General features: G+C 40.2%; 1 protein-coding gene across 1 annotated transcript in view; it reads left to right on the forward strand.

The window, feature by feature from the left end:
- Window positions 1-24,595, forward strand: part of ADAMTS17 (ADAM metallopeptidase with thrombospondin type 1 motif 17) — a 193,505-nt gene that overhangs the window by 88,022 nt on the left and 80,888 nt on the right. Inside the window, exons 9-11 of the mRNA XM_074837324.1 lie at window positions 7,799-7,939; window positions 9,247-9,397; window positions 23,535-23,636. Of these exons, the coding sequence (XP_074693425.1) occupies window positions 7,799-7,939; window positions 9,247-9,397; window positions 23,535-23,636 (394 nt within the window). The remainder of the gene's footprint in view (window positions 1-7,798; window positions 7,940-9,246; window positions 9,398-23,534; window positions 23,637-24,595) is intronic.

Consider the following 24,595-nt stretch of genomic DNA (forward strand, 5'->3'; position numbering starts at 1 on the left):
AAGCTTTTTCAGGAAAAGGTTGCTATGCTGGGATCGCATCCTACAAATTAGATTGTGGAGGCAGGCCATTGGAACGGTAAGTGTTCGGTTGCATTGCAACTGGATTCCTTCATCTTACCAAACGTCTTGGAATACATCAGGCAATGCCTCCTTACTGTGAATCAGCCACTCTGCAAAAGAGGCAAGGATTCTCCAGAGAGAATCGCATGAGCAAATGTCCGCTGGAAAAAGTAGTCAGTAGTGTGAACATGTGATATTATTGCTGGGGAGAAGATCATAAGATGATTCACCCTGTTCTTCATGGCCTTGGTCTCACTTCATTCAAACCATATAAAAGGGCTGTCGTTGATGTCAGTGGGCTTTGGCCAGCTCTGTTACAGGTATCCAGGACCATGTGAGCAGAAGGCTTTTAGATGAAATGTTCGAGCGAGTAAAAGGCCACACTGCCTGTTCCTGCCATGTCAGTCTCTCATGTGTGCTATCTGTCCCTTGCGGCACAAGCTCATGCTTGCTGCTTCCAGATTCCATGGCAAAAGAACTAATTCTTTTTAAATGAAAACCATATCATAAAGGGCTGGATCTGTCATGCAGCTGAATAAACCACAGCTTTCCACACTGTTATTCACCATAGGCATTCGTGTGTTCTCACTCGCTGTTGTTGACTTCTTGGCTGTTTGATGAGTAGATAACCATATAAAATATCTGGTTACTTCATTACTGGAGAGTGACATAAACTTGGTTATGAAAACAAGAGTCCAGTAGCCATGGCTCCCTTTAAATGTCTCTTCTGATTAAAAAAACCCAATAGTTCAGCACCCATCCTGAACACCCCTGTTCTAGGTAACATTATGTACACAATGACCATCTTTCATTACTTCAAATGCTTTAAGTAGGGTTATCTCCCTTTCTTCATCACAGCTTCCCAAAGTACCTCCTGACAGCTTCTGAAATAGTCAAGATATATTTAAGCCACTGTGTTTACATGTTTGAAAAGCACAAGGTAAAAAAGCCTGTTTTCCATTAATCCAACAGTCTTAGTGACCGTTGTTTTTGTAAGAAGGTTATGCAAGCTGTTTCATTGCCTCCTCCCCCAGCTCAGCTCACCTCAGCGTTTCCCCAGCATTTGTTAGTTTGCCCTCCATCCAAGCCTTACTTGGACTCCCTGCTGACCCCTCTTGGCTATCTCTGCCTCTCTTCGGTTGCTTTGCAGATGCATCACCTTCCTAGGTCACTGCCTTAAACTTACTGTCCTCATTTTGCACTGCAGCTCCAATTATAATTCCAGCCCTAATGAGCAACCCCATTTCACTTCTGCCTCTGTTATGCCTTTATTCTCAACTGATTGGAAACCTCATAACTTGCAAGATATCAGCATTTTATATTGAAATGTTAAACATGTTGAACCAGTTCAGAAGTAGGCATCTTTCCAGTGATGCAGCTTCAATTTCAAACGTTAATAAAAATTCCTAACATTGAATTTGATTTGGGACTGGATGGCTCACAGGCTTGATTATGTGATGTACTGTCTCCCACTTCTAAGTTGCTGGTTCAAATCCAGCCCAAGTCAGTAGCTGCTGAGAACTGTTGACGTACGTTCTCCACTTAGTGACCTATATTGATGTGAGTTTAATGGCCGTGTTCAATGCTCTCGGCTGTCAGCCACGCACCCCATATATACGCACCACTTCCATACCAGCATCTTCCTTTGTGGTTGAGATTGGATGGACTATAGAGGCAGGACTCCCTTCTCAACCATTCATGGAGACCTGATAGGAAGTGGGAAAGGGGAGGAATTTTGTCCTTCAGTTATATCCTTCATATGGATAAACAGATGACATTTATGCCCACAGCGTGTCGAAATAGCAGGCTTTCCGTGGGGCACTGTCATCCTGCCCACACTGAAATGTCAGAATGGATAAATTACAGCTCCCCTTCTCCCTTCCCTCTCACACTATGTGACAATGTTGTCCAGTCTGCCCTCCCTTTGCATTTATATTTCTCCAGTGGGGTTTAGAAAGAAATCTTTAGCTTAATCCTGTCTCTGCAGTTAATGCTAGATTACCTCTGCGTGAGTCATGGCAGGCTGGGTCACAGGGAATGACTTCTCGCGTATGCTCTTTTGAGAAGGTCTGTAGTGACCTACCCTGCTGTGATGTGCAACTCCTGGTGCTGCATATAGCTCTTAGCAATTCACTGTTGCCTTGCAGAAACAGAGCCTTTTAGAGAACATCTGCAGGCTGAGGCATCTGTTATAAACACAGGTAGAGAAAACATGCTTTCCAGCGAACAAAGATCAGCCAAGAATGAGCTGAAAAGCAAGAGATATCACTGCCTTCTCCTGTCCGCCTCTATATTTGGGACATTGCTGGAGCAGGCCCTTTGCCCAATTCCTTGAGCCCGTGTTGGTCTGCAGGGAAGTGGCCCCAAGGAGTTCTTCCTTTTTAATGTCTTGCTGAGCTTACACAGTTGAAGTCGTTTGTGAGTTGGTTCTTCAGGAAAAGAAAGACTCTACCTTGGATTTCTCTGTCTGTAGAAGGGAGAGAGACCACCATCCTCATTTTCTTCTTGGTAGCTGGATGGCCTCACTGTCCTTTGGAGAAATGGTGACTGAGGTTAGTGCCAGTTTTGTGGAGAGCAATCAATCGTGTGTCATGCAGAAGTTTAATAAGCAGCTGGGGTGACAGCCAGGTCACCTTGGGTAGCCTTGCTAGTCCTGAGTGTCACTTGTTTCTAAAGTGAACCGGCATTTGACTCACCCTGAATTATTTGCAGACAAATGGAATGGTTTGGCTTTCACAGGGAGGCTGTGGAGTTCTTATTAACAGCTAGCTGAAGTGCTTATTTGAAACAGAGGGATTGTAGAAGCTCATGGTGTTTCCACTTCTGGGTGTGGTTTTTTTTCAGGCTTCCCTTCTTCATCATTCTTCTACTTGCTACCCTCTTTCTGCCTTTTTCTGAAGAAAAGCTCTTCTTTTACTGCTGATGGTATTTTCTATCAAACTTGCCCTTGCCCCCACTTCCTAATCTCTCTCCACTCCCCAGAGGGGGAGTGTATGATAATAATCCTGGGGATTTTTCAAGTGGTCTGTTACCAGCCACAAGTTGCAGCTGTTGAAAAAATTTAAAGCATCTCCTAAAACAGTTTCCCCCAGCCCTTGGCGTTTTCCTTTAACTCGGATTTGAGACTTTAATAGGAAACCTATCGAGAGTCATAGTGGTTCTGATGAAGATTTGTATACATGACCTTAAGAACTTGGAGGTGCAACGCACAGTGCATTGAAGGCAGTAGGAGGCTTTCCACAGGCTTTGGTGCGCTTTGGCTCAGGCTTTTAAAGAATAACAGGAAACATTGGAAAACACACCAAAGGTAAACAGAGTGGTTTAGTTACATTAACTGTCTAGAGGAGAAGCTCCACTAATGGCCGAAACAAACAAAGCAAGTGCATTTATTTAGCATTGCTGTGGGAAAACAAATGGCTGTTAATTGCATTTAGCTAAAAAGGGTTACACAAGAAATTGGCCAGCTCGGGCCCAGAGCGTAATTCTGGCGTCCTGACCCAGTTCTGATTGCTGTGTAGACTCTGATGGGGAACAGTGTCCTGGAAAGGAGCACAGACTTCAGAGAGGCCAGGGCTTTGAGAGACTGCATACTATTTTTTATTCATAACAATGCTACTTTAAAGTCTCATTCTACAAAAAGCAGCATCAAAGAGATCTGTTGCTGCAGCCTCCCTGTGACTCCTGCTAACATTTGCCTTGCTGTGATTATGTTAATGGTCAGAACTCAAACTGGTCAGTCAGCTCGTTTCTCGACTCACATATGATGAACAACAGTAAATATGCTTCAGGACTCCTTCGGTGACACCTTAGTGTCTTTGATAACCAATGCATTATTTATATTAGAAAAGAAGCTGGAGTGTGAAACCAGAGTCTCATTGTGCTTACTCTGAATAAACGTAGAATGAAAGGAGTTTATGAGCTGACAGTATAAGCTGTTCTTGCTTGCCTTTGGGGAATCTCATTGTCTTCAGGAGGAGAATGTGATGAACCGAAGGCTGAAATTTACCCTGTGCTTAGAATGGAGCTAGTGACTGTGGTGTTAGTAACAGCACAAAAGGAAATCAAGTCCTGCTCATCTAACGGCTCTGCTGGCTTTACAGTGTAAAGGATAACTAACATGCAGCATGTGTTTGTTGCTCCTGATAAAATGGACAGTTATGACTCAGAGAGCACAGAGGACAGTGGGTTTGCACGGTAATGTAGTGCCATTTTGACATTCCTACTTCTAATCTAAGAGCCATTCTTATCGGCTCTTTTTTCAAGATCTGTTCATGTAAGAATAGAACTCCTTCCCAAGGCAGAATATTTCAAGAGACTGATTATCTGCTTCTAATTCCATGTGAACTTCTGAATAGCAGGTAAGATTAGATGATCACAAAGAAAATGCAAAGTACTGAATCAGCGCTTGCACTGCTGTTTAGTACAAACACATAATGCTCTGTCTGATTTATTTCTGTTAAAAGGAGAGGGACTATTCATTAGTGAAAAGAATCAGCATGGCATTACATTTACTATGTGTTTAGGAAAAACTGATCCCTTTGATGTAGCTGGAGACCCTTGAACTTCAGAAAAGAATGTGTTAGCATGCTAGGGTATGCCTTAGTCCTGCAGGTCATTTAATCCTTTCCTCAAGTGAGTCATTGTAAGGTAAAGTAGATGCTGGGAAAAGTTCTGCACTGCCAATTAAAACAGGCTCCAAAGGTGTTGCTGGTTTCATTCTACCAGAAACTCATCACAGAGAGGCCTAGAGGTTGCCTATGTACCTTGAGGCCAGATCCCAAGCTAATATAAACTGGCATGGTTCTTTTGACTTAGCAGAGTTCCTTTGCTTTATACCAATAGCTCCGGCTCAATTCCTTTATGCTTATGACTTTTTTAAGAATCTTTGTTAAGAAATCAGGAATGATTCAGAAAGGTGTTGATTTCCACACATGTAAGAATTGAATGAATTTCAGAAGCTTGTAAATAAGTCTGAGATGTGAGTTCTGACTCAGTCTTTACAGAGGATACATCCTATCTGCCTCAAACACCCCTGCAAAATCAAAGCTGGGTAATGAGTGTTAGTCTCAGCATTTCTCCTAGGCACACACCTTTCAGGAGGTCAGGTTTAAAATGAATTTGAGGACAGGAATGTACTAATTAGTAACCGTTACCCTTGTTGTTTGCCAAAAAAAAATTCCCACTTCCAACAAATTTAACAAAGAATAAATGAAGTTAATCAGAAAGATAAGGCACTTAATTAACAACTCTAGACCAAACACTAGTCTTTTGTGGAAGAGATAAAATCAGGGAGCCTAAAACACTTGGAAAGTCAGGAAGATGGTTTGTTTTCACCCTTTTCAGCTGAGGTGCCGTTCAGGAGGCCATTCAGGAAGCTGCCAGAATGGGAGGGCTGCCAAGTCCCAGCCCACAGAAGCCCTGACAGAGTAGAAACCTGAAGAGCCCAACTTGGAGTCTGAGCATTCTGTGGCAGTCTGTGGCAGTCACAAGGCGGGCAAGTTGAAAGAAACCTTGGAAACCTGCCTCGTTTCCATTAGAAAAATTAACAGGATTGCTGCATGCCCACAAGCCTTCTAAACTGGCATTTTTGGGCAAACTTTCCTCTGGAAGATTTTCAGCAAGCTTACTAACTTTGCTTTGTGGTAGTTAGCTCTTCCTTTCCCGACTTTAAGGAATACAAACTTTAGATGGGCTTATTTGCATTGGAGGAATACTGCTGGAACTTTCTTCTTAGCATGTGAAGAGTTTTCTCTGTGTGTAGAAACAACATGGGTAAAATATTTGGAGTGAAATCCAGGCTCCATTGAAGTCAGTGGCAAAACTCCCATTCACTTCAGTGGAGCAGGAATTTCACTCTTTACTGTTTTGAAGTTAGGGTTACTAATAGACTGTTAAATTATTCCTGCGTGCATCAAACAAAATGTGCTTGATGTTAATGTTTCTGCTGTGTTCAAAAGCCACAAAGGTTTAAAAACAAGAATAACTATGAACTTCTTCGTAAAAATTATGTTAAATGTAGTTTTGCTAGAAATAATAATGTCCCTGGAGATAAACCTAAAATAATAGACTCCACTATATAATCTTCACTTTAAGCTAAAAATAGCATAGATGGCGGTTTAATCTAAGCCATAATTATCAAACTGCTGAAGCCGGTTTTGGTTCATTGCAACTAGAAATGTACGTGGTGTTTAGGCTTTGAACAGTTGAGTCCCAAAACTGGAGAGAAGCAAATCCAAGAGCATAGTCAGAAAGCAAACGGGAGGCTCTGATTTGTAGAGAAATAGCATGGATTAAAGAGTCCAACACCATATTTAAAGGGACTGCTCCTGGCTTGCTCAGTCCAGCCAGCTGGAGAAGTAGTGAGTTCCTATTAATCTGTGTTTTCAGCCCCAAACTGGTGACTTATTTTGCTAGAAGGTGACACTGGCCATACAAGGCACCTTTTGTCTGAAAGCTATTTTCCATTTCATGTTAGAACCAAAGGAAGAATGTTAACGTTTCAAAATGTTATTATTCTGTATGATTTTAAAAAATGGTTTTAATGATCATTTCTAAGTAGGATGGAAAACCCTTGACTCACTTTTGCTGCCAGGCAGCATGGCACGATGGGCTGAGTGTAGGACCGCCAGTCAGGATTCTGACGTTTCACTGATGTAGCAGGTGAACTTGGTCACATCATTTATCCCTTCTTTGCCAGCGTGAAGGCTGTTCACAAGGGCTTGCCTCCAGCAGAGGAGTCTCACTTTCCTAGAGTGGCAACAGAGATTTATTCTGAACAGTGATTTACTGTAGCAGCCCAATGGTAAAGACTCCACTAATGATAGAAGGGTCCTGAGTGGAAAACTGGATGGAGGTTAAAGTAATACTTTTCTATTTCTGAATACTTTTTGAAATCCTCACTGAATGTGTTTGAATTCCTTCATGTATGTTTATACTACACAATCTGCTGATTGTTTAGATGGTTTGTTTTGCTGAGTATGTCATATTCTGTTCTTTCTGAGAGTAGCATGGGGCAGTCTTGGTGCTTGTTTGGACAGTGGTTGCAGAAATGAGGGCTTGGTTATGCCTCAGGCTCCTATCTGAGCATTGCTGTTACAGAGTCATAGTTTAATATAGGTTGGAAGGGCCACTGGGGGTCATCCAATCCAACCCATCACTCAAGGATCAGCTTCAAAGGTAGATGAGAGAGATATTGTACAATACCACAAATTTAGAGAAATGTTTTTCCTAACAGTAGAGTTATTCCAAATTCACACTAACACAACAACAAAATTGGTCTATCTCTAGTATTAATTGGTTGACCATTCTCTCAGAATGATTATAGGGACCATAGCCACTAGATTTGTGAAAGCAATCCAAAATTTTCAATAATTACTAGCTTTGATATTCTAGCAGATATCCTTCAGCTGTGCTACATCACTTCTCCAGGTTCACATCTCATGAACCCTCAAATAGTACATTTCATGGTAGGAAGGTCCCTAAGAAGCACATTTAAAAGTTTCAAATGCACGAGTACTAAAACCTTTGTGAAATTAAGGCAATGGATAAATTAAAGGATCCCATAGTTTATTCATGAAACAAGTGCCCAGAGCAGTAGGTGAATGATACTGTGTTACATGTGCAGCCTGGTTTTGAGTTGTTAATTGCTAAGAGTTTTATTACTAAGTCCAATGGGAAATGAGAAACCCACATAATAACTCGATAGGTTTTTTTGTCTTGTTTTGTTTTAATCAAACAGCATGGGAATGAGCCATGATGATGATCATCAACCCTGCGCAGGGAGGTCTCATATTATGTCTGGAGAATGGGTGAAGGGCAGGAACCCAAGTGACCTTTCCTGGTCTTCATGCAGCCGCGATGACCTTGAAAACTTCCTAAAGTAAGGATTGTGCTGATTATCAAGAATCCAATGTGTTATTTGAAAGTGAAAGTCTAACCAATTTTCCTTAAAAAAAGTCCGTGTGTGTGTGTCATTAGGGTGTGCAAGTTTGAATCTGTTTCCATTACAGTAGCCACCTGGAAGCTGAGGTTTGCAGAGAGGCAGAAGAGTTATGTGCAGTTTTCAGTGTGCTGATAGCTTCTTAAAAACAATTCCAGTTCACCTTTATTTTACAAAAAATGTCCTCCATGTTTGCAATGACAGAAATCTGTGTGTAGGTGGCCTGAAAAAATCTCCGCTGTAGGATGCTGCCAGCTTTGTGCTGTGGCTTTTACTGTCATTATTGTTATTAAATAGCTTTTATTTTATGGAAACTTTGCTTTGCCTGGAGGTAATTCTGATGTGTTTTCTCACTCCTCAGCGAGTGTTGGTCGTAAACAGTATACTATAAACTTCTTTCCCACTGCATCTGTATTTCGGTTCATCATATTCAACAGTTCAGGAAGGATTTCTGTCCTGCTGCTTGTTAATTCTCATGTACTATAGCAAGCACTGGAATTGTCTGAACTCTGTAATTGTGGTCTTAAACCCTGCAGTGCAGCTCTCTGACAAACAGCGTCTGGCACAGTGGCCAGTGCTTTTGTTGCTAGAAATGGGTTCAGCACAGAAAATTCCCCACTCCAGGGATTAGAGGTGGGAGAGAAAGGAAAATAATGAAAGCAAATGGGATACCTACTGTTACATTAAAGGCATGAAGTTGAAAAAGAAGTTGCATCTGAACTCACTCTGGTGCCTGATAGAGGGGAGATGTCAAAGTGATACTCCAATTTGTAAAAGATTGTTGCGAAGGCAAAGGGAAAAATCTTTCCTTTATCTGTGATGGATAAGAAAAGAAGTCAAGGGCTTAAAATTCAGCTAGGGGGATACAGGTGAGACATGATAGAAGACTTTCTAGCTGTCATTGTAAGGCTTGTGAAGCTTTCAACTAGATAACCTAAGGGCAGAATTCAGTCTCCATCAGATTTTTAGGAATAGTTTAGACAAATGTTTAACACAGAATGATGTGAATATAGTTAATTCTGCCTTGAGGCCTGTGGCCAGTGATGAGTTCCCAAGGACCTTTCTATCCATAGTTTTCAATGATTTAGAAGAGTTCCAGATATATTCTGGGAAAAATCACCCATTTCACATGAGGTCATCAGAATCCCTGTTAAAGAGAGGACATCAGCTTCTCTACAGCAGTGATCTAACACTCCAGTTCAAAGGTGCTTTCCCTTAAAGGCGTATTTAATTCTTACACTCCACAGGTCCAAGGTCAGCACCTGTTTGCTGGTAACGGACCCCCGAAGCCAATACGCGGTGCGGCTCCCTCACAAGCTGCCTGGAATGCACTACAGTGCTGATGAACAGTGCCAGATACTTTTTGGGACCAATGCTACATTCTGTAAGAATATGGAGGTAAGAGCTCATGGGGTGTACCTGGAAGCAAGGTGGGAAGTGGAAACAAAGCTGTCAAGCACTGGGGAAGAAGAGGAATCTACTTTCTTCAGAACTACCTAACGGGATTTTCAGCATGTTCAGCACTGCTGATACAAAATCAGTAGTCAAACTCCCGTTGACCTTCATGTCAACAGCACATACTTATGCAGCCCTCCTCCTTTCCCCACACTGGTCTTGTTAATCTCCTAGAGCAGACCCAGAAAAACTTTTATTTGTAGTTGGTCTTAATTTAGAGACAGTTCCCTTTTGACACTGTTTTGCTGACGTACTCAGTAGAGATTGTTTTGCTGGAAGTTCAGCTGAGGTGAAAGTCTTTTCTCACAAGAGTGCTTGCCTAATTCCAGAGTCAGTTTGGATGACTGTCTGGATCTTTCAGTAGACCCCACCTTCAGACTGCTACAATGTTCTTAGGAGTTGACTCTAACTCAGTGCCAAGGAAATATTAATGACTGCTTGTTAATGAGGCCCTTTAGAGATTTGTGCAGAATTAGTCTCCTTCTTGTGTGTTTTCTAAGTAACATGATGTTTAGTCAGGATTGGGGTGCAAAATGGCTTATATCATATGGTTGGTTGGCAAAATGGGAACACTGATTTTTGGTGTCTCTAGAAGCAGGTCATATTTGAGATGAGGCTGTCTGACTTGTCCTCTGGAATTTAGACAGCTAAACTTTTCCTTGCACGTAATTAGATGTCTTCATTCTGACCAGAACTTGTCTGCATCCCATTTTAGATAGGGACTGAAGAAACACTTCCAGTGTGGCCTCAGAGATACCCAGAAGAAAGTCATGAGGCACCATGTCCTGTCACCAGCACCAGCTGGCAGCACTCTGTTCTATATAGACAGGCATGAAGCGGACAGGTTTCTTGCTGTCGTTAACCAGCCATTTGTATTTTTTAGTTGTCCCTTATTCCTGTTCTGAACAATCTTGGGATCTTAAATCAGTGTTAACAAAGAAAATAATAATCGGTGATAAGTGAGGTTTCTAAGTGCCAAATTACTAAAACTGTTGAACACATGCAAGTCCTGGGAACGTGCTCTTAGTTTCACATTTGCTGTTTTATTTATTTTGGATTTGGAAACTAGCTAATATAAAACAATAAGAAAAGAATTTGGGTAGGTTGTATTTTCCAGCTCCATCAAGAAAGTGCAGACCACCAGGACTACTGTACTGGAAGCAAAGTATTAGAATATAGGTCTGTAAAGAAAACCCCAGATCTACCCAGGATGATTCAAGTTCTTCCACTTGTGTGGGTGTCACCCAGCTTGACTGCTCTTGGAATAGATATTTGCTATTTCCCTTGTGCGATAAAAATCATTCTGTTTCTGGATAGTCCAGTGCCTAATGAGAATGTCAGCCTACTGGTAGGTGGTCAGCATGTCTCATGCAGAAGTTGCATGTCCAGCCTGGAATTGCTTCAGGGACAAGTTGCTTGCCAGAATAACAAGCCAACAGGCACTGTTCTTCTCTGTGAGATACAGACAGCAGGTGTTTGTGTCTCCCAAGATTTTTCACCAGTCTTCTTATTTGACATCTTTAGAACACAATTAAAACTGTGCTCTTTTCCTCCATCACTCCTTTAGTATCTCCCAAAGAAAAGCATATTTTGTGAGGACTTCAGTACTTTCTAATGAACAGCCTTGTAGAACTTCAGCAGATTAAAACCAACTTGCAACCACTTATTTAGAAGTATTTTTCTGTTACAGACATGCATTAAGAGTTAGCATTCACACTGTGAAGTTTTGGATCAAGTATATCACACGCCATTAATTTAAGTAAATATTTGCATCCTGTTATGCTACTCTGAATTGGCATTTGAAGGCAATGAAAGGAAATTCTTTAGAGGAAATCATCAGCTTTAATTTTTAAACCTTCAAAGTTTGTGTTCTTTTCACCTTTGTGTTTCTCATGCCTCATCTGCAGAATGCTTATATCGTAAGTCTCAAAGCTGTCTACAAAAATATGAACCAAAAAAAAATTGGCACTAGTCATTGGCATTAGCTGTAGAAATTATTGGCAAATATAGCTGTCTCCTCTTTTAGCCAATGGTAATGTGGTATTTTTAATTCAATAAAGTATTAAAAAAATCCAAATGTAAAAGTAATAAAAATCTGACAGTAAATATTTGTTACAAAAAGGAAATAAACTTCAGGAAATGAGCCTGCTCAATCTTTTTATGATTACATGTGTCTACTGTCTATTTTCTTATTTAATAGAAGAGTTACATTATAACATTTCATTGGAGATAGTTGAGCTACATAATTATATCAGGCAAACTAGAGGACCTATATTCAAAAATGCCATAAAATTTAGTTTTAGAGCAAATTTCAGAGATTAGATGAATCCAAAATTTCGACGTCTTTGAGAAACTGCAGAAACTTTCAGTGCAGTAAGCTCTTTCCCTTAAAGGTATCAAAGCCCACATTTTTAAAGGAATGTAATCTCCTTTGCCTTCACAGAGAGTCAGGTGCCTAACTGCTTGGCAGTGTCTGGACCTCGGACACTGGTCCAACTAGATAGTTAATCCACAAATATTCAGTCTTATCTGGATGTTTCAGATTGTGTCTCCAAAATTCTTCTTTCATGTTTGTTTTTAATGATAACTCAGATGCCCTTGTACAAAATAGTAGCTCTCAGAATTATAAGTTTGCCAAACCAGCTATTCTGCAGCTCTTCTGCTCCAAATTTGCAGAACAAAAATGAAAACATATGAGGTAGGCTCAGCTTTGCATATTCTATACTTCTTGATGTTCCTTTTTAATTTGATTGGATGCTGCATCTACATTTTAATATACTACAATTTTAAAAAATGAACTTAATAGCAGCATGCGTATATGATAACCAGCTTAATTGTAGCCTGTTGTTGTAATCTATGACCTCCGAGATGTATCATTTAGGATCTGGTTCTGTAACATCCATGTTAGGTAAGATTTACTAGTGCATGTCACCTTTTAAAGAGCTGTGGAATCAGGCTTTTAGGCAGGGAACAATCAATTTCTCTTTATTTGAAAAGCACCTTTTCTATTATGATACTTTATAAATAATAAATGGCAAGATGACCTGCCAGCCCCTTGAGGGAATGCAAGTCCATTTTGGTGCATGCTCTGCTCATAGTTTTATTGGTTTGAGATATATCCAGGTGGCTGCTTTTGGATTAACTTTAACCTGAATATTAGATGGGTGAGTCCTTGCTTATCATCAGGAAAGTAAATGTTTTCATGGCTCCGTGGAAGAACTAGTTTTGATCTGAGGAACAGAATAAAATAATAGAAGTTGGACAGTTCTCAAGTGAGATGATTTCACATATGATAATGAATATCTCAAGACCCTTCAGTAGTTCTCTGTTCGTATCTGTTACATAGTTTTCTCCAGTAATATGGAAAGGGATCAAAAGTGCTTTCACATGGTGCTTTCTGTTAACCTTTCCCATTGCAAATGTTAATGATCAGTGAGAACACTTACCTAGCAAGACACACAAATGTGCTTCTACCATACCAGCCATGCTGCCTGTTTTCAGGTGGGAGGCTGTATGGTCATGCCCCTTGCAGTGCTAGAAGAGCTTTTGGCCCACCTAGAAGTTGGCCCAGTGATCTTTATTTTGAGCGAGACAAGTTGCTTTTAGCAGAAATTAAATAGATGATCATGTCGTTCTCAAGCTCTGAGCAAAATCATGATATGAGTTGTGGAAAATACTAAACTGTAACGCACCATTGACACTGCACGGTGCATTATCGGTGTACCCCAAACACAGAGATCTTTTGGGATTCTGGTTGCTAAACGTTGACGTGGAGTCCAGGACTAACATAGTAAGTTGTGCAAATTACAGGAAATTCAACCTGTCTGACCTCTGCTCTTCAGATCCACACTGCACTATGAATCGAGTATTGTGAATTCCTTTGACCCTATGCAAAAGGAAGCAAAAACCTTCAACCCCAGTCAAGCGATGAAGGCTTCTGCAGAGAGCAGGCTTTAACTCTTTGCTGTCCCCTTTATTTAGCAGTGCTGTCAGTGAGAGGAATAGCACAGACGGTTTGTGCTGAATCTCTCACAGAGCAGAGATGCTGTTTCTCCACCAGAAATACGTAAAAACTCTTTGTTCATAACCTCACATGAAAATATGCTGTGTGTTTAATCAGAACACTGGGTTTATTTTTCAGACTGGCATGCCTACGAACAGAGGCTTTTGCACTGAAATTATATTTATGGAAAAAATGTGATTTCTATCTCTTGTATCCAGTGTTTGGCTTTTTGTTTTATATGCCTTTTGGCTTATTTATTATTAACACATTTTTGTGGGTTTTTACATAACCATTATCTTTCAGTATTGTTTTGAGTCAAAACTGTACTTAGGCTAAAATGGCATATGGAAAGAGATTAGCGTTGCTACAAAGAGATTTTTTTCGGAAAAAGGGACACTGTCAACTCGGATGTAACTGGGAATGTGAATTTTGACACGATACTGGTTTTAGAAAAATTAAAACAGCTAGAATTGGCTCTACTGGGGTTTTTTTAAGTTCAACTTGTTTTTTAACAAATATAGGTATCACCCAGTATCTGCAAGCTATGGATCAGCAGCACAGAAAGAGGGCAAAGTTGATTGTAAGCCATAGGAGACTGACTAGATTTCTGGGCTAAAATGGAAAAGGAGAGGAACCAAAAAATAAAGTAATGGAAAAGCAACAATTGTAATAATCAAGTAGATTTTACATAATCCTTCAGCTTTCATATTGGTGGTGGTGAATATAGCTAAGCAATTGTGGGTCTCTGTGGTCTTGATCTTGCAAAGAGACTTGCGGAGTGGACTCTTGGACTCCATGCATGGGAATCAATGGGCCTCTGTCTGTTTTTTCTTTGCAGGGTCATTTTCAAGATCCAGACAATGATAGTAAGCCCTATTATTTAGTAATGTATAGAATATTTACAAGAACATGGTAATTAGATTGAGAGCTGATTTATGCTGAAAATAATAGGTTGCATTGTCATTTTCTGTACAACCAGGGACTTTGTCTACATAATTTTCCATTACACACTTTAACATTTATGGAAATATAACAGTAAATCTGGAAGAGGATGGGTTTGGTTTTCTTGAGGCTTGCAGGATAGAAGCCTGGCAATTCTAAAATAAAATGAGATTTTCTTTTTTAGAAGTAAAGGTAACAATTTACTTAATTGCCATGCTTTATTTTATAGTTTTTCTAATGTAGGTTGTTAAAATTCAGACTATTTTCACGTTGCCTGTTTCATATGAAACTGAAGTGTCCTATTTCACTGCTTCTGTATGTTGCAAAAAGACCTTTTTCTCTTTATTTTCAGTGGAAATACTTTTTGTTTAAGAGAGAGAAATAAAGAGAGAGAAGTAGAGTTCCTGCCTGGGCAGCACAGCCCAGTTTACAATTATTGGAATGCTTCAGAAATTTTTGTACGTGTTTCAGTTTGGAAGATGGTCAAAACACATTCTGGTGCAGTGGTTTAAAGAAAAATAAAAAGAGAGAGGGGAACCAAAATAAAATTATAAAAATACAATGTGGAAATTTAAGAATATAAAAATAATAAACTCTTAAAAATAATACAGAGTGTCTATTAAGAATCAAGCACTTGAGCTTGGAAATCCTACATTTCTTATTAAAGCACAAGGGGAGGAGAATTAGTGTAGCCTTGTGATGTGGCATCTACAGCTGAAGTTTGAACTTAACTAAATTAGCCAAAATGCGATTGAGTATCAGCCTGAAAATAGTGTATAACAAGCTTGAAGGGCATTCAGACCTCTCCCGCTGGCCTTCTGGGAACTTCCCATCTGCAAAACACTTCAAGAGAAAACTCCTATAATCTTCACAACCACATCTGAACAGTGTGTGTACCTATCTATGTTTATTTTACTGTCCCTTCCTTCTCTTTTCCCATGGCCAAGAAACACAATCTGTGATTTCATTCTTTTAATTTCCCCCTTTTTTTTTTCCTTTTTCTAATGGACAACACTGCCTGTTGTTTAAAAGATCAATACTTTCCTTATCCTGCAATCAGGTGTTAAGGCCTGAGGAGTTCACTGGAAGTTACTGAGTGAACATTGCTCTCACTGAAGACAGTAAGAGATGGGTGTTGCAAAGTGCAAGGTCAGAATTTCAGGCTTTAAGTTGCAAACACAGTGTTACACAGAAGTGATCAGGTTGATTATGAAACTTGCTGGAAGCTCTTGCCCTTCCTTCATCATAGGCAGATATCTTCTCCTGAGCTAGATGGTAGCACAACTCACAAGCCTTTTCTTGGTGGGCTGTGTGTAGTACGGACCTCAGCACTTAACACATGGCATGTACAATACCATGCTAATATAGCCGCTGTGGTTGTGACATAGCTGATTAGCTAGAGCTCTTTTAAGTGTACTGAGGTAGAAATGGTAATAAGTTAAAGTACAAAATTTCTAACATTTAATACAAAGGAATGACTCTGTTCCAGTGCCTTGCACCACATGTTTCTACTTCTTCCAGGTTTGACCACATAAGGATACTTCCATGATTTCTTCAGCTGATGTAACATGTCCAGTTGAATTCTCTCATTTAAGGTGCTGAAAATTGGGCTCAGCAAAGCTGAAGAGCACATACAGCAAGAAAGAATTCTGTATTGGTAGGAAGGTGGACAAAGCTTATCTTTTTCTACTTGAATTTCTATGTGTCTATGAATTGTAGACCCACAGGAGCTAGTTTCATGAATGCCCTAAAGGCACTGAAAAGATTAATATTTAACAAAGTCTTCTTTGCCATAAAATTAGTTTGTGGTCTCATTAATACTGTCTTTTCAATCTCTTTCTTTTCACTATTACTTTAATTCCAGTTATATGAAAAAATGAAACAGAACTGGTGCTTTGCAAAGAAGTACTTTAGGCGGGGAGAAGGCATTTAGTTTGCCTTGAGAGCACCAGAAATTGCTAAAACTAGAGACAGTCTCAGGGAAGCTGTGTGGTTTTCCAGAAGCCCTGATCTTCTACCAGCTTTGAAAGGTTGCCCTCCTTGAACTATTTCCAGTCAGGCATCTCAAACCACTCTTCACTTCTTAAAATACTGGTTTCTTGTATCTCCCCCAGATTGGAACAATTTCCAGATACTGCATTGCACATTTCCAGTGTAGAAGTAATTAATTCCAGTTTAACTTCCTCACAGGAAAGGTTGAAGAGCTTGCAGTAGGCCAAACCCCTCTCAAAAGAAGAATTTTTACATTTCTCCATCTCTTACCATCTACCCTGCAGAGCCATTCATAGAGCCCTAGGAGCAGTTTTACTATGAGAGCTGATGGCACACTTGGCAAAAGATCCCTGCTGCATCCGCTGTAGAGAGGTCAGGGCTCATCGTCCTGTCTGTAAGTGTGTTTGGGGCAGTTCTTGAGTAGCCTGGCTTTGCGTTTGCTAACATTATCAAAACATGAGAGCTCTGGATATTTCTAATCCTTCAGCTTTCAACTGCTCTTACAAAGACTGATTATAACCAGTTCATTTCATTCAGACCTTAGACATCCAAACCTGTCTGTGGTGAGCAGTGTGTCGTGGTAAGTTACTGTTATGGAAGCTGACAGATATTTTATCTTTCTTCCTGAAAGACAAAGGGGAAACATTCTTATGTTTTAATTGTAGATCAGAAAAGCTCTTGGTATCACCCCATATATATATAAGGGCACATTTCATATGGGGTCTCTTGTTGTAGTTGGAGTGATGCATAGCAAGCCATCTAGCTCAGAGAACCAAACCCAGCATGACACTCTTCATGTTTGCTGAGTTCAGTTTGTTTTGTTTTCTCTGATACAGAACATTAACAAATCTCGGAAATGACTATGTTAAGTTTTTTGTACCATTCTACAAGGAAAAGAGTAGCACCTGAAGGCAGTTAACTCTCAAGGACCATTTCCTTAAGAGTTCTTTAACTGCCAAGGGCCATTTCCTCAAGAGTTAAAACAATCCTGTTGATTTTATACATTTGAGCCTGGTGTTGGTGACTTTCCACTCGCAAGTTTTGATTAAGAGGCCATTCATTGAGTTAATGGAGTTACACTGATGAAAAAAACTAATATAAAGGGGAATCAACTCTAAATTTGTTTGTTGCCTCCAAGCAGGCAGGTTATTGGTGGTTCATCCAAAAAGCATAATGTGCACGTGTGTTTCTGTATGTTCTTGAAGAAACAAGGTGATCACCAGGTAGTGAAAATAAGGAAATGTGTTTTAAGAAACCTTTTCTAGTTGCATATATGATTGGTTTGTATAATACAGTCTGAGATGCTTTCTGTCGAACAGTAAAGATCCATTCTTCTTTGTCATTAATGAATAAAATTACACATTATGAATTTGTGGGATTGTTGCCCAGTGTTGTTAAAATGAGAAGATGTTAGTAGATATTGACTATTGCCTGAATATTCTAGGATAGTCCTTGTGATTCTTTATCAAGCCTTCCCTTGACTTCTGGATCATTTGGACAGATAGACAGACGCTTCCACTATTGGACCTACCACTTGTTCCTTGGAATATCAGCTCTAGAGAAAGGTCAGCAGCTGGCCACTGATACATGTATCCAAACTTCACAGTTACCTTGTCTGGGGTAGCACATGTCTCTTTTTCAAAAGTGCCTTCCAATTTTACAGGATTCTGATGTTGAGCACTTTTCATCTAGTTTTCAACAGCAAGAAGCTCCATCTAAATTAGCAGTAGCAAACGACAGTGGTCACCTCCATTGTAGGTTGTCAGTTGTTTATGCACCCAAAATTAAAGGCAGCAACAGTGTAGAAATTGGGGGCATTGTTTTTCTCACCTTGTTGTGTAAAGAATTCCTCCTCAGAAGCATGCTGTGAAGCTTCAAGAACATGTAGTGTTTTGAACAGGAAGGCGTGTGTAAATTGTGTGTTTATTATGCTTAATAGGTGTTAATTAGGATTCTGTTTATAAGCATATTTTCTTTCACAGTTAGCTATATGCCAAGCCAAAACCTTGGCAAAAGAAAAGAGATCTGATACTTCATTGAAAGCCAGCCTATTTATAAGTGTGCCTGTGTGCTATGTGGTCTCTTGCTCCTCTTTCTTAAGGATATTTACTCTTTCTAAGTCCTTCTTCATAATCCCCTCATTGGTTTCCTAGTGGTTTAATTCTCCTGCTAGAAATAAGAGGTTCCTCTTTCCAGAGGGCAACAGGCAGTAGGAACAAATTCATTCTCAGGAGAAATAAGTGTTTCTTTTTTTGAATTAATCCAAGGTTTGAGAGTGAATTGTAGGGAAAGAACTAGCTTCTGCAGAGTTGTTCCCTGATGGGAAGGACATCTTTATTCATTGGATTCCCTTGATGCTTTGGAGATTTGGAAGCTTCCTCTTGTAGGGTAGTAATCTGAGGCTTTGAGACAGGGGAGTATTGTGAGCCCTTTCTTCTCACTGAGACCACATGAGGTCACCGGGCAGAATCACGCTGATTTTAGTAAGAGTGGTGATGCAAAGCTAGCCCAGAAACTAGCAGATTCTAGACTTACTGCCTGTGGGCAAAGAGCTGGCTGAACTAATTCTGGCTTCTCCTCATTTCCAGCTGCAGCACTGAGTTAAAGAACCTAAAATAGATTGCTTCCCTAGAGCCGCATGTGAGTGGTCATAGCGCTTCACACGCTGCGAGTCTGTGCTGGCGCACATGTGGGATGGAGTTACATGTAAGGTAAACACTGACTTCAGAAACAGTATGTGATGTGAAAAAGCATGAAAAGCTGTGAAAGGTGGGAAGGCCCACAGCCAGACATGTTCCTGGGAGTATCCCAGAGTTGTTTCTGGTTTTACCCTGAAGTTTAGCTAGAGCAGGCAGGGTGAGCCTGTGGCTGTGACACCAAGCAGAGGACTGCAGAGCTCTGAGCAGTGTTTTCGCTTGTCTCCCAGCAGACTTTCAGCAAGACATTTAATCCCTTTCTGTTCCTCATCTTCCCACCTTTAACAGAGGGATAAAGCTTCCTTTATCTCCAAGCTCCCAGGAGTCTGTTTAGACTGCAAGTTCTTTGAGGAAGAGAAAACACCTGGCACAGTAAGGCCCCTTTCTCAAACAGATGCCATTATAATACCTGTAATCGGAAGCGTCGTTCACCTGCCGAGCAGATATCTCCTAGCTTGGGAGTTTCCGGACTCTGACCTCTCTCAGGAGTGGTTTCTAACAGCTGTGCAGACAAGTTTTCCTATCTTCCAGGAGTTTTTGAGAGTCTAAAATTTTCACCTTTATAAAAATTCCATTTTTATTTCGATTTTTAAATTTTATTTTCTGTCTGTATAAATTCCTTAGTGGTTCAGGTGAACAAGCATTTCAATTTAAAAAAAAAAAAATTAAATTTTTATTGAAATATTACTTTTCAACAACCATCTCACTTTTTTAAAATTTTGTTTTGCCCTTGGATATACTTCAAACTGGGAGCTGATCCAAAGATGACCTTTCCCCCCAGACAGTTTCAACAAATCAATATTTTTCCAGTGAAAGATATCTATCATTGGAAAACCCTAACTGGCACTTTTTGAATGCTGCAGGGAAGACTTTGCAGGCAGAGACCTGCTGTCTAAAAGCTGGTTGCTGAATTTACAATTAGCAGTAATACAGCTCTTTTGATGGATTCTTCTGTATCAGTATAAGCTCTGAACTGCCACTCACACACAAGCAACTTCGTTTCAAGTCCTGCCATTTCTCACTTTGATATTTCCCCACAAAGCTGGCTATTTAACTATTAAAAAGTCAGTCACTGTGACTGGTTAGCTATAGGACTGTTTAATGGGGATTTTTGTTTGGGTTTCTATTGTAGCTGAGGAGGTTATATGATCTCTTTTGAAATGAGCTATTAACATGATAAAACATCTTGGGAACACACAATACCAAAGCTGACGGTTTAATCTTTGCTGGGGTATCTGAATGCTGTATTAAATACAGGGGACTGCACTAACAAGCGTTTGAGCTTTGTAGTGGTATGGCACTAGAACACAGAGCTGAAGCGCAGTTACCAGATTTTTCTGTAACTGTTTCCTGAAATATGCTTTGCATTTAGTATTCTGTATCAAACACAAGGATACTATAAAAATCCTATGTTTTCTGTACCTCAAAGATGGGAAATTTCAGAAAGGTTGGTGTTGCTAAGGGATTTTTCCTTGATTTATCTCCCGGTGTGTGTGCATGAATGTGTATACATGTATATATAGGCACAAACATATACATATATTTGGACATCTGCACATGCACACATGTATGTGTGTATTTGCACCCGCTGTGTCTTTAGGCTGGGCTCAGTTCTGTAGTTCTGCTGGTACAGACACACCTGTGGAGGTTATCTGTGCCCGTTGCTTCCCCCAGGCCATGGCTCCTACCTGGGCATGTTAGCTGGCTTTATCACCTTCCACGTGCTTGTGGGCTATGGAGGAATTCTGGCTGGCAACCAAAACTGTACAAAAAGCTGCTTCATTTTTATGACTTTCTCTTTCCACCACACCCCCTTCCTCCTTCCAATTTTACATCAAAGAGGAGAATTTAACCCTGATTTGCGTGCAGTTTACAATCCAGGGACTTGAAGCTGAAGCTTAACAAATACTGGCCTTGCATAATGCACAGATATTTAGCATGGTGCTCATATGTGTCTAGAACAACTTTAGGGATGTAGTGAATTCCATTGCATCTTCACCCAGGATGTCTTTCTTACACAAAGCAGAAGCAGAAGGTTTCCTTCTGAAACCACTGGGCAAAATTCCTGTCTGGGTCATTCAGGAGATCACACTGAAGGGTTTCTCATCACATTCTGCTCTGAAGCTTTGTGGATATATATTAGAGAGAGGCTGAAGCCTAGAAAGGTGGAAATACTTGCTATCTGCACCCTTCATCTCTGAAGCTTCCCTTCATTTTACGCATCGGTATTCCCCAACCACAGTTTGAAAGGAGGCATTGCTGGTGGTGCTTTCACAAGATCTCTGCCCACAATCACCAAGGGAGAAGAGAGAGTCCAGACTGTCAATTAATTCCTGAACTTGACTTAACAGTAACAACATTTATAGGTCACCAATACAAATATTTGTAATGACAAAAAAGCTGTTAGAGTTTAGCAAGTATGTCATGTTCATAGACTGCATTTAATTGTGCCCTGTAGCTAGATGTGGCACGCCCTACCTCTGTGGTACCTTCCACTCAGTTGTGTGATATGCTTTTAACATATCTTAACTGCTTTTGAATCCTTTCTATTTGTCCATGTGTGTAGCCTTAATATAAAGAATAACCCATCACCTTCAGATCCCAAGGAGTTAAGACACATGCAAGGGTGATGTAGCTTTACAACTAGGAAAACAAGCATCCTCTCAGAGCTGTAAGTTTGGCATTTCAGGGAAAAACTTTCTCAATTTAAGTGCGTTATTGTCTAGATTAGTGTTTTTTCTGTAACACTTGAGGACAGTTAATTGATGTACTTTTTTATTTTAGAACTCTCCAGAAAAGGTGGGGGTTTGAGAATCTGGGCATTGCAGTGTGGAACAATTGATTTCTCAGTAAGCTCTGAAATCTCTGGCTTGTCAATTCTTCTGCCTCAGTATACCTATCTGTAAAACAGTATGTGATGCCCTTATGGCTAATTGGTGCTTAAGTGCTTTCAGAGCTGTGGGTAAACCGCTAATTAGTCACAGTCATTTAGTCAAAATTACTAAAGTCTGATATTTTCCCATATGCTCTATTAGTTTGGGGAAAATGTTTTGAAAATTCATTGATTTAGGTTTCCCTGGTGTATTTGCTGTTGTTTGTTTGTTTGACGATGACTTTGTGTTGTGGTTAATACAGATGTTGCTGAACTGTGCCGTCTGCTTCTAGTTTTTATGAATGTTCTTTTGGTTTAAATAGTGCAAAATCCTCTTTCCAGAAAGAAATGTGGAAATAAAACAGGATGCAGATACTGCTGTGATAACTATTTGTTTCAGAATGTTTTACATCATCACTCTTGGTATTTGGATTTATCTCGTCTGCACCCTCTGCCGTACAGATCTATTTTATATAGACATACCAACATGCATGTACACAAAACACACATGCACCCACAGTCTCTTACATTACATTGTGAAAGAACCATAAGGTTGAAGCATGTTGACTCAACTATTTAATGAGGTGCAATAAATCTTGACAAGACCAGCTGGCACTGGAGTCAGGGTTCTCATCTTTTTACCATTACATTGAAACGTGAACAATAGTGGAAAGAAATGTAACTCTTCTTTTTCTTTTTTTGGTATTCAGATCTGTAGCACTGTATTGAAATCATCCAGTTTCATGGAATGCAAGTCACGGTGGATGCTGTGGAAAATGTTAACGATGTAAAGGCCCTTTTTCCTGGTTCTTTTTCTCAAATTCTGAAAATGTATTGATCTGACAGATCATGCAAGTGTGGTCAGCATTAATATCCCTGCAACACACATTGGCTGAGCAGAGCAGCAATGTTGAGTAATGATACCCGGAATGTGTTTCAAGTCTGGTAGCAAGTTGTGCTGTACCTCTTGCTGCTCTTGCCTCACATCTCACTTCTCACTTTCTCCAGCACATTGGTCTCTAGCAGCTATTTCTCACCACCAAACCTTTACTACCCTGCCTGTCACCAGGCTTCTCCTCTGCTGCATGGCACACCACAAAATCCTTTCCTCTTTCTCATTCCACCTTAAGATCTTCTTCTCCCAAGGGGCATTGCTGGCTGATTATAGCTAGCACCAGGTCTAGCAGGGCTGACTGTGTTACTTGAGTATCTTTTTAAAAAATACAAGTAATTAAGCAGCTTGGACATCTAAGAATGTAGCATGGTTCCAAAGCACCCATCTTGGCCTCCCATATAGGATTCTTTTTTAATGGACCAGATTTATTATTATGAAAAGAAATCTGCTTAATTAATATACTACTTGTTTTGTTCCTGACAGTGGCATCCATCAATCTCTTTTATGTTTCCAGCCCAACCACTTAATGCCAATCTATCCTCAAAAAATAATTGCTCCCAAACCAACTAGATGCCTCTGGATTCACTTGAGAAAGACTGCCTGAGCTTTGAAGTGTATCCCATAATGATAGCTGACATCTCCAAAAGTAATAACTGCACCTCATTGCTTTGTGATTACAGCATTTGATGTGTGCTGGGCTCTGGTGCCTGGTGGAAGGAGATACATCCTGTAAAACGAAGTTGGACCCGCCTCTGGATGGCACTGAATGTGGCGCAGACAAGGTAATCAAAATGCTCAGTAGCAATCACTTTGTTTTTTCCAGCATTGTCTGTGAAATAATGTTTCCAAGATGTTCAGTATTTACCATAAACCCATATTTTATACTGATTCTGTTATAGAAACTGCTCAATTAACAGCTGGATTGGGTTAATTCTTTCTGATTTTATGTTACGTGTATTTCAGTAGCCCCTGGAGACCTCAGTAGTCAAGTTCTGGTGGTCTAGGCATTCTACAAACAGTGCAGGAAGACCCCATGCCTCACTCTAAGTGCACAGTCTGAGTACCCTGCGAGTCATGTTAGGTAGTAGCTCGCTCCTGTCACCTCTGTTCATTGCTGCTGGTGCTGTTTCATGAGAGGTGTTTCTTCAGTGTAGCTAAGGTAGTAGTGTTCTTGGCTATATCTGAGGTAGCGAGTGTGGAGAGCATTTAGGCTGACATTTGGGGAGTGGAGAAAGATGGGGAAAGAAAAAGGGGCTACTTAAGAACTTAATAGTTTCTAAAAGTAGCTCAAAACGTGTTGAGCTCAAATTAGGTGATGTTCAGTTACTTTTGAAGCATTGTTTGCTGTACTGTATGTATATATTCAGATAACAAAGTCATATTGTTATAAGAAACACAAAATAAACTCTCAGATTAGTGGATCTCCCTCCAGTGAAAATCACCATTCCAGTAACTGGTTGCAATGCCACAAGGGTGGGAATTACGGAGGCTCAGCTGTTGCCTGCCAGCTGACCTACTGTGCTAACAGAAGTTGACTACTTTAAGTGAACATGTTTAACCTCTGAGCTGGGCTGTGCTAGGTGGTATGTGGTATGTAAATGTACGTGATTGATTCTCCCAGTGCAGATGATAATTTGTTAGGCTATGAAGGAACTTGACTGGTTTGGTAACTGCCAGCCCCTTACTTACTGGTTTTGGATTCTAAAATTTTTTGCATGTTGTATGGTCAGGGAGGTAAGAA

This window comes from Strix aluco, chromosome 12 (assembly GCF_031877795.1).
Source record: "Strix aluco isolate bStrAlu1 chromosome 12, bStrAlu1.hap1, whole genome shotgun sequence".
Classification (NCBI taxonomy): domain Eukaryota; kingdom Metazoa; phylum Chordata; class Aves; order Strigiformes; family Strigidae; genus Strix; species Strix aluco.